An 11,025-nucleotide genomic window follows, 5' to 3' on the forward strand; every position below is an offset into this window, starting at 1 on the left:
TATTATATTCCATGATATGATAGTTGTATGTGGTTAATATAATTATGATCTGAATCCTATCAATGAGGATTATATAGTGATTGTATATTCAGAGATTAATTTTTTTTGTCCTTGACATATGAATATATAATACTTATAAAACATGATTTAAAGTTTTATAATAGAAATATATTGTGATTATAACTATCAATACTACTGTGATTTCTATTCTGACATGTACGTATGTTTATGAATCCACTATATTTATGTTTATTTATGAAAAAAATAAAATATAATTAAATGTATGTTTTTCGGAAAAGTATCCTAAGCATTATTTATATGATTTAAAATACATGCGAAGATAAAGTTTTTTTGTGTAAATTGATTAAGTATGAATAAAGTATTCGATACCCATGCACATTTCAAAAGCATATATTGAATATATAAATAACTCATATGTTTTAAATAAAATATTTACCTGTGATAAGTTTTTATTAATATTCGAGTCACTTATAGTTTGCTCATATGATTATTTCTTAATATTCTTTAAGGATTAGGTCATTTTTAGATACAGATGGAAGATCGATTTAATAGTCTTTCGCATTTTTGTAACAGTGATATATATATATATATATATATATATATATATATATTGTTTGGAGGTTAATAGCCGCATTTAACTTTGCGTTCTCTATATAATCGAAACATGTCCAACCCCTGCAAGCGTAACTCCCGTCTTGTCTCTCCGACGCTCGTTCCCTGCAGAGCCACAATGGCCCAGATGCTACTCTCCATGAAGGCTGCGTGCAACACTCATGGGCAGGACTCCTCGTACTTCCTGGGGTTGCAGGAGTATGAGAACGACCCGTATGATCCGAAGACCAACCCCACCGGGATCATTCAGATGGGCCTGGCGGAGAACCAGGTTCGCATTCCGTGGATCGCCATCATCTTTTGCCGGCTCTCTCTCTCTCTCTCTCTCGCTTACTCTTACCCTGTCGATCGTGCAGCTCTCTTTCGATCTCATCGAGTCGTGGCTGCAGCGACACCCCGACGCGGCGGGGCTAAGAAGAGACGGCCGCGTCGTGTTCCGAGAGCTGGCTCTCTTCCAGGATTACCATGGCTTACCTGAGTTCAAGAGAGTAAGTGCTGGGTTCGAACAGATAGAGAGGGATGTCGCGCTTCTCTTTTGCCGCATGGTAATGCGATGCGTGCGCTTCTTTGAGATCCCGTCTTCACGTTCTGCACAACGTACGTCTGCAGGCACTGGCGGATCTCATGGGCGATTTAAGAGGCAACAAGATCGAGATCGATCCGCGAAAGCTCGTCCTGACCGCCGGAGCCACCTCTGCTAACGAGATTCTCATGTTCTGTCTCGCCGAACCCGGCGAGGCCTTTCTTATTCCTACTCCATACTATCCAGGGTAAACACATCATCTCTCCCACTGTTCATAAACCTCAGTAACTCCGCGACTAACATCCGCTAAACACAGGTTTGACAGGGATCTGAAATGGCGTACCGGCGCGGAGATCGTTCCTGTACACTGTTCCAGCTCCAATGGGTTCCGAATCACCAGAGCCGCCCTCGAAAAAGCCTATCAAGGAGCGCGAAAGCGTAATCTGATAGTAAAAGGAGTTCTGATCACCAATCCTTCCAATCCATTGGGCACGACGATGAGTCGGAACGAGATCGACGCCCTCGTCGACTTCGTCGTCGCCAAGGACGTCCATCTCATCAGCGACGAGATCTACTCCGGAACGACCTTCGACTCGCCCGGGTTCGTCAGCGTCACGGAGGCTATCGAGGGCAGAGCACACGTAACGGATCGCGTTCACGTTGTATACAGCCTCTCCAAGGATCTCGGCCTCCCTGGCTTCCGGGTGGGTGCAATCTACTCCAACAACGAGGCCGTGGTGGCCGCAGCTACCAAGATGTCGAGCTTCGGCCTCGTCTCTTCCCAAACCCAGTACCTCCTCTCGGCTCTGCTCTCCGACGAGGAGTTCAGAGGCAATTACACCGGGGAGAACCAGAAGAGGATCAAGCAGCGGCACGACCGGCTCGTCCAAGGCCTTGGGCGGAGTGGCATCAGCTGCTTAAAGAGCAATGCGGGTCTGTTCTGCTGGGTGGACATGAGGCACTTGCTGCGTTCCAACACATTGGAGGGGGAGATGGAGCTGTGGAGGAAGATAGTGTACGAAGTGGGGCTCAACATCTCGCCGGGCTCCTCCTGCCACTGCGACGAGCCCGGGTGGTTCCGCGTCTGCTTCGCCAACATGTCGGCCGAGACACTCGACGTCGCCATGCGGCGGCTGCAGGACTTCGTGGCCTCCGGCCGAGCCCACGACGACGGCAGCCACCAAAGGAAGAAGCCAATCCTGGGCAAGTGGATGCTCACCTTGTCATCCTCGGACAACAGGTCGGAGAGGGGATGGTAACAGTGTGAATTACAGTTCTCCACATCCAATCTCTTATTTTTGTTTGTTTCTTCTGATCAGAGACAACGAATAGACTATTAGTTCTTCTTCTTCTTCTTTCGAGCACAGTAAGCCAAAGTGCACAACGTTTCATGTTGTTTTTGACTTCACATCGTTGAAGTTGACTCGTCTCCTTCGCATTCAACGTGAATGGGTGTTGGGCTATGAGCTCTTTGTCCAAAGTCAAACCCTATGACACGATGTGAGTGACAATAAATTAATGACATTAATTTATTAGACTTTCTTTTTCTGTTACTCCTCAAGAAATCAAAGATAGCGACCGAATTATGACACATTTTTTTTAAAATCTTTTCTTCATTCTTTTATAATGCATATATCCTAATTTTACTGCACATAAACCAAATTGAACCGAACAATTTGCTGCGACAATAATGAGTCCCTTTCCATGAAGCGCACTAAGACAGTGGCAGCTGGCGATATATATATATATATATATATATATATATATATATATATATATATATATATATATATATATATATATATATATATATATATATATATCCGTCACTTTCATTTTTGTTATGATTCTTTATGTCGTGATTCAGCAAGAGATATAACTTAGTTTGTATGATTACTCAAAAGAAATATTTTACGAAAAAGGGACGGAGGATTGTAGTCGTCATCTCCTAGGGTGCTTTCTGTTAGATCCACTAGGAGTTCTAAGTCCTGAGTCCCTACATAACAGGTCAACGTCGGAGAGGGGAGTTCATGCTTGACCCCTTTGAAGTTTAAGTCAGTTTTGTAAATAGTCAATTCTATCCCCCAATATCTACCTAAGGATGGTTTTTATATCTTTCGTAGGGAGTCGGCTGCCCTTGTACTTGCTAGTGTCTATCGATATTTTCATCAGGTAGTTTTGTCTATTCTGGAGCCATCCTCCTGACCCCATGTCTTGCGGAGTTCTCTCCTTACTAATAATTATCGCTTCGTTCGAATGGCGTGGACATGCTGTATGTCGCTTCGGAGCCGAGCAATATCACTTCTAAGCCGAGCTGTGTCACAGTCGTTCCTGAATCGATTTGTGTCATATCATACTGCTTTAAGATATATGCCATATCTTGCGGGGTTCTATCCTTACTAACAATTATCACTTCGTTCGAATGGCATGGACATGCTGTATGCCGCTTCGGAGCCGAGCAGTATCGCTTCTAAGCCGAGCTGTGTCGCAGCCATTTCTGAATCGATCTATGTTGTTTTGTACCGCTTCGAAATATTTGCGCTACTTTGACTTGAGTGGCATCACGTGTGATTTGAAGTGATTGCCAATTAGGTGGTACCATAATATCCTATATCAATTATATATATAAATATAATAAAAGATCATGATATAGGTAGATACCAAATGATAGTTTTTTATTCATTACATTCTTAATTAATTTATGATTTAAGCATCAATCGCATATTTGAGGGTATAAGGATTGTGTAATTTGAATGCATGAATGAAAAAAATCTCTCCTTCAAAATTTGTATAAATATATTTTACCTCAATGAATAAAATCACTCATCTTCTCAATAAATTTTTTAATTCTTCATAGTACCAGAGTCCTCTTTGCTTAAAAAAAAAAAAATACTTTTTTCCTTCGTCCCCTTATCCCTTCCCATTAGAATTTATTCCACTGCTATCATTACAATAATAAACCCTTGGTGATCTGTACCTAGTTTCTCGAGGGCACCTACTCCCTCATCTTCCTTGCCGTCGACAAGCTCTTTGTCGCCGATGGCTTCATCCTTGTCACTAAGGTTTTCTTCGGATATCCATCGTGACTCCCACTACTCTGTTCATCGCAACTCCCCGATGTTATCGCTTACTATTGCTGCCACAAAAAGCCATCTCTTTCACTCCATCAACTTCTCTTGCGATCACAAACGTCGCCATCACCCTCACTAGTACTATCGTTCAATGCCACACCTGGTTGTCAACCTTTTTATCGGCCATAAATATTGTCATCGACATCGCAGGTGTTTTCAGACACCTCCTTCGATGCAGAATCCAGATCTACAGATCTGAGATCTCCCAAAGTCAAAGCCTTACCTGTGACTTACCGGTGTCCTTGATCGTTGATCCCCGTGACCTACCAGTGTTCACGACTTATCATCAATCAATGCCATAATCGGTTGTTGACCTTCCCATCAACCATAAAATTCGTTGTTGACTTAATTAGAGATTAGATCTCTATATTCTACCATCCATTAGATCATTAATTGGTTCTGGATTTTTCTCGGTGGATCACAATATCTTTTCAGCATATCTTCTTCATCTACATCTGATAGTCTAATTATTGTTTCCTAAGGAAATAATAGTTCATCTCAACCTATAAGAGTTATATCCATCAATGCAGTAACTCTAATCCCTTTCAAACTATTCAAAGATGGTAACTATGTATTTTAGCTAGCACAATTTATCAATCTCCTCTTTGAATATGATCTATTTTGTTGCATCAATGACTTTCTTAGTTGTTCATCAGAAAAGATCCAAATACTAGGAGAACCTATCCCACTAACAAATTATGATCACAAGTTATGGTTATGACATGACCATTTTATTACATAAGTAATTTAAGCCTCAATCATTAGCTTTATAGTACCACTAATCTCTTCATGGAGTATTATAAGAAGCATGATCAAAATTATAAACTATCCTCACTAATCGCTCTCGCACTCATATATTATCTTTTATTTACTCTGATAAAAATAATACAAGAGAAAAATACTATTGCTAATTATATATAAAATCTAAAAATTATTATAGATAATTTAGCTTTAATATGTTATCCCTTGAGTGATGAAGAAATCAGTTTTTACATTTATATGTTATCCCTCATCGTATATACATTTATATGTTTTTTTTTTAATTAAAATCTATTTATAGTTGAATTTTTCTCTGAAGTAACTTGTGTTTCCATTAATCTACTTTTTATTTAAAAATATAAAAAACTCATTAATCACATATCATATCATATCTACTCCAACAAAAAGAGATGTCACAAAACTGTATCACAGCAATCCAAACCCTCCAAGAACAGCCTGTGAAATGATAGTGTTGCCATTCAAATGTCACAAGAACTAAAAGATGAGTAGCTCCTACGACCATAATGCTGCACTTGGTCTGCAGCATTAATGAAGGTTGACTCCTGGGATCGTCAAAACACTTTGGTCACAGAAATTTTCTTGTGTGCAGACCATACGATGCTATGATCGATAACATAGAATGACTAGTACATGTTTAGGACTTAATTATTACATCTTAGAAGATTATGACTCCATCAGCAATGCTGCAATTTTGTTATGCATCACCACTTCATGAAGATGATAGAACACTATCAATGATAAGACAACAACTAGGCTTTAATTACAGTCTTCTACAATCACAAATATTGAGTATTGTCGCCCACTGACATTTCCACAACTCACCTCGATGCTTGTACTCATTTACATGCAACAATGTGTGTAGCTCAGATTTATTTCCAGTCAAGCATGTCCAAGAGCCACAAGACTTCATTCTCAGAGCTTGCAGCATCGCAGAAGTCGATCTCAATGCCAAAGACATCAGTGATTCTGAGGGCATTGTTCGCCATAAACAACAGGGAGACCCAAGCCCTGATTCCAGATACAAACGGATGTCCTGGTGCAAAGTTTAGGTAGTCATAAGCCAGTGCGCGGAATGCGTTGCCATCTACGTACCCAAAATGGGACTGGTTCACGATTCGTGCTATTTGATGTGTATCCTTGCGACTCACGAGGATGGACACGGTGATCATCCGTCCCAACGAAAGGGAGAATCTTGGCTCGACTTGCATTGTCATCTTGTAATCATCACTGTCCAGATGAACCTTGAGCGCATCAGGTATTCCTGGAGGTGGGTTCTTTATCCCTCTCAGGAGTGCAGTGCCGGAGACAGCTTCAGAAAATACCAGTCTCTGTTCCGACCAAAGGTCGATGTAGAATTCCAAATCATCAAAGGAAAGCCTTGACGGGGGAAGCGGCTGAGGTGGCTGGGATCTGGAGAAGGTCACAAAGAGGTTGTGGTAGCTCAAGGATGGAGGAGGTCTTTTGCAAATGGAAGGCCATCTCTTGGAGCAGACGCACTTCCAAAAGTAATCATCCCTGGCAATATCTCTCCATTGATGGCATACCAGCATGCAGGAAACTAGATCTTCACCATCAAGTAAAGGGAAGACAGCCTTCAAAACCTCACCAGATATCAGATCTTTGGTCATTGTAGATGGTGCTCAACAGCAAAAAATAGTAAAGAAACTGGAAGGTCCAAATCAAAATCCAAGGTTTGTTACTTTTATGATGCTGAGCATGAATATGGTGTATCAATACCAGATGTTTACCTGCATAGTAGAAGAAAAAACAGATCATGTTACCAAAAAGCCTGCCACAAGTGAGCTCCCTAGATCAACAACACTTTGAAGGTTAATGAAGCTGGTAAAATGGCCAGGTATAGATTATAGAAATTCAGAACTACCTGGGATAACTGTTACAATCTTGTGCAAAAGTTTGCTAACCTTGACAACAAGGTTAATTAAAGATAGGAGTTATAATGTGCAAGGTATCCAGACAGTGTTGGCACTAGTTTTTTAATTAAGTTCCAGAATCATATGGTTCTTGAGTGAGTTAAGGGGCTCATGACTGTCAGTCTTAGTATAATTGTAATAACAAAAGTGTAGGAGGGAAGGACTGAAAGTTAAGAAAAAAATTCTGAGTTGTATTGTATTTCATTTCATTCCTTTTAAAGATAACACCTCTCATGCATTCATTCACTGTTTTCCCAACACCATGATGTCATGAACGATATTTATCAGAACCAGAATGGATACCAAATGAACCGAGTGTTGGGTCAGTGTGCCATTGCTCAGCCCATAGGTCAATCAATTAGACCACATATTCTAAATTTAGTAAATATATACTACAGAAATGATAAAAATAACAGAAACTAATAGAAAGAAATATTTAACATTAACAAGATGCAAGCTAGCAACTTTGAACTTTACTCTGATTCTCGAGACCCTTTAAGATTTCTTTTTTTTTCCTTTTATCATTTTTTGACTGTCTAAAGTCTACAAATAAACCCAACAATGACAATTAGAAATAAGATGAAGAGCAAGCTTAGTCGTTTCCAAAGCATTTGAAAACTGAACCAAAATAATTGGAATGATATGCTTTTCCAAGTTAAACTCAGTAACTCAATGGTAGGAAAAGATTCATCTATCTGACCCAAATAGTTGGGATCTCATAGCTTACTGTTGTATGTTCATCCAGTTCACAGAAATTGACTAGTTGGATTCAATTGAATTCAGATCATTGATGTAACACCCTCATTTCCCAAATACTTGCCACTTTATGACTTTGTTGTTGTTATTGATGCGACACCCGGAAGTGGACAAAAACTAAGTTGACTTATAATGGTCTGATGGGTGGGCTTAAGCATTTTGGGCTAGTGGTTTAGGCCCAATGAAGTTAATAGGCTAGTTATCCCATCAAATTGGGTCGTTATCAAAAGTGACCTAGTATTGGAGCATCATGAGAGGCTTGAGTAAGAAAGACTATCTGCGAATATGGGGCTAGAGGACATATCACAACGTGGAGTCGCTACCGGGCTATAACTCACCAGCAACATGTTGGGGTTTGAATAGTTTGATTCTAAGCAATGTTGAGACTTGACAAAAACATCAAGCTTTTAAGTAGGAGGGATTGTAACACTTTAATTTAGTCCATATTGAAAGTAGACAAAGATTAAGATTAACTTATAAGGGTCTAACGAGTATACTATTATTAATTTGAACTTAATCATTATCCTATCTGGCTGAATCGTGACAAATGGTATCAGAGTCAACCAATTATTGGGGCATGGTAAGGCTCAAGTAGAAAAAACTACTCATTGTTGGAGCCAAAGGGCATGTTACAGCCTGGAGCTACCACTTAGCTATGCCTCACCATGCTAAGGTTTGATACCGAGACTCTATTGGTCCTTGACGAATACGTCAATTCCTTAAATGGGAGAGATTATAACACCTCAATTTATTCCCACAGTAGAAATGAAAGTAAACAAAGACTAAGATTGACTTACAAGAGTTTGATGAGTGTGCTACTATTAACTTGGGCTTAAATATCCTAGGCTAGCGATTTAAGCTTAATAAAGTGCATAAGCCAATTATACTATAAGTCAACGTCTTGACAATTGACATGTCCAATACAATAGCTAGATTGAATTGCCAAGGATCTGATTTTGAAATTTTCCAATTGGATCATCCAGTCCAATCTAGTTCCGAAAAAGGCCACTATTCCATAAACTATGTCGAAAACATCAAGTAGTAGCCGACCATATAACTGCTATCACTATTTAGTATCTTCTGATGCATGTAACATCAACTTAATATTAGATATCACAAAACATTTCTACCTCACAATCATTCTTCTTAGCTATCAAAATATGATATTCATGACACATGCTTGAGTAATAGTGTCTTTTGTCATGTTTAAACAATAGGTTGCTGCTTGAAATCTTTGGTTATGCTTCATTCAAAAATTTAATTTATTCATAAATGATGCATATTTCAACAAATTTATGCCCACAAAGGGAGCTAGAATAAAGGCATGGTTTACTATGATTTACTTTACAGCAATAAGACAAAATAAATTGGATAAATAAGTACCCTTTTATAACCAATTTAGACTACCTAAAACCAATAAAAGATAACATTAATAGCAAAAAAAGCATTAATAAAAAGGGTGTATCTATGTGTGGCTACGTTCTAGAAGCAAACTACTGTGTGAATGTATTGGTACATCGTGATGGGTATCACATGAGATACTTCAAAATTCATATAGTACATGGGTAAAACCATTCATCTAGGCTACCTGAAAAATAAACAACAGTATTGATACCAATTTTCATATGACGAAACACCAGTGAAACTTGGTTAGGGTAATTAGCAAAATCAAAGAAGGGGGATGTAATGCACAGAATCATTTGTCCTTATTAAACTTCTTTCATTGACCTAATTGTATATAAAAACTTTTCAATTTATTCATATCTATCGATGACAAAAGCTTAGTATTCTAATATCGGCAAGGAGGCGACTTACCAACATTAGTGGCACAACACCACAACCTACCGAACAATTTTATCTTTGTTGAGATAATATTTATCCACAAAAGGGCCCCAGAAGGTAATCAATAAGGCTGCAGGAAAAAATAAAAATGGTTTTTGAGAATTTGCATGTGATCTATCAGCATCAATGAATGAGAATAAACCAGCGAAATGACAATAAGACTCGTCACTTGGCACAGTGACCAACTGCTCTGGAATAAAGATTGTTGAATGCTGTCTACATTTCAGGCGTATAGTCAAAAAGTCCCAAGTGACAGTAGTTCACAAGTTCATATGAAGATGAATTTTTGAACAACACAAGAGTATAAATAGTGTGGATATGCAGAATACACAGTACTGCCAAAAGATTAAAGGTCAAATCCTCATGGTTAATGTTATGAACTTATGATCATTTATAATTATAACAGACAAGAAGCATAACCAGTATAGCCAAAAGATTAATATGCAAGTCCCCATGGTTAATTTTATGATCTTACGATCATGCATGCGGGTAACAACTCTAGCGCACCAATCCTGCAAAGCAAATATCAGACAGGAAACATGGAGAACACACCTTTGGACTAGAGACAGTTAAAAAATCTGGTCTCCAGATCACATGATAGTTAGGCTCCAAAAATCACCCTTACTCTATTTTTGTGACTTAGGAATCAAGATCAATTTGTAGAATCTAATAACAGACTCCAAGCCACAAGTCCAGAAATAAAATTGGAATAGCCTCATGCAAAATGAAATCAGCACCCGACCTTGATCGCATGTACTTCCACAGTCTTGTGCATTGCCAAATTCCAATTTTTAGGGCATAGAAATAACAACCAAAAGGCAACAGAGATCGAGAAGAACTAAACAGCACGTCATAAGAAATAAAATGATGCCTTAACGCAAATAATTAGGGTGGAAAAGACTTTCTTTGCTTAATAATACTAGAAACCCACAACGATCCAAAGATTTCCATGGATAGGAAATTTCGCAACATAAGCACCCCTAAAAGAACTACGAACAATCTCCTAGCAATCTCGCAAACAAAAGAGACTCGAGAAATAAATCGAAATCGACTCGAGAACTAACCTAACCCAATTTCCCAAAACGGCAAGGAGATCACCCCTAAAAATGTCGCAAATTCGAACAAAAGAATGGACCAAAGGGGAGTACCCAGGAACTCGTGATGTCCATCGACCGATCGGTAGCGAAGAGAATAATCCGCGTCCTCCGTAGGGCGATTGAACCTGGAATCGGCGATCGCAGTCGCAACGGGGAAGCGTGATGACCACCGTGGAATGGGGAGGCGACACTGCCGTTGGCGAGGAGCCTGCCAAATTTAATCGTTATCCCATTTACTACCCATGTATTTACTAACCATACTGTTGTCATGGGTCCCACATGAGACTTCTGTAGATATCCAATGAGCACGCTAGTAGGACTTCAGGTCGACA

The 11,025-nt window shown here is 39.3% G+C and overlaps 2 protein-coding genes across 4 annotated transcripts; one reads left to right on the top strand and one right to left on the bottom strand.

Annotated features, from left to right (window-relative positions):
• Window positions 1–730: 730 nt before the first annotated feature.
• On the top strand, window positions 731–2,473 carry LOC135610460 (1-aminocyclopropane-1-carboxylate synthase 3-like). Its single transcript, XM_065104984.1, has 4 exons — window positions 731–904; window positions 990–1,121; window positions 1,243–1,403; window positions 1,473–2,473. Exons 1-4 carry the CDS (start codon window positions 752–754, stop codon window positions 2,413–2,415), a joined length of 1,389 nt encoding a protein of 462 aa, XP_064961056.1. The 5' UTR covers window positions 731–751; the 3' UTR covers window positions 2,416–2,473.
• A 3,275-nt stretch (window positions 2,474–5,748) lies between these two features.
• Window positions 5,749–10,903, bottom strand: LOC103975500 (F-box protein At5g39250). 3 transcript variants are annotated; one of them, XM_009390478.3, is made up of 3 exons: window positions 10,745–10,903; window positions 9,570–9,666; window positions 5,749–6,815 (listed from the first exon to the last, which is right to left on the bottom strand). In XM_009390478.3, the coding sequence occupies exon 3, from the start codon at window positions 6,693–6,695 to the stop codon at window positions 5,937–5,939; it is 759 nt and encodes a 252-aa protein (XP_009388753.1). In that variant the 5' UTR covers window positions 6,696–6,815; window positions 9,570–9,666; window positions 10,745–10,903; the 3' UTR covers window positions 5,749–5,936. The 3 variants fall into 3 exon arrangements, with proteins under 3 accessions (XP_009388753.1, XP_018684820.1, XP_009388761.1); XM_018829275.2 differs by lacking the exon at window positions 10,745–10,903 and adding an exon at window positions 10,661–10,679; XM_009390486.3 differs by lacking the exon at window positions 9,570–9,666 and having other exon boundaries at window positions 10,745–10,901.
• Between the last annotated feature and the right edge of the window lie 122 nt (window positions 10,904–11,025).

Source organism: Musa acuminata, chromosome BXJ2-4 (assembly GCF_036884655.1).
Source record: "Musa acuminata AAA Group cultivar baxijiao chromosome BXJ2-4, Cavendish_Baxijiao_AAA, whole genome shotgun sequence".
Classification (NCBI taxonomy): domain Eukaryota; kingdom Viridiplantae; phylum Streptophyta; class Magnoliopsida; order Zingiberales; family Musaceae; genus Musa; species Musa acuminata.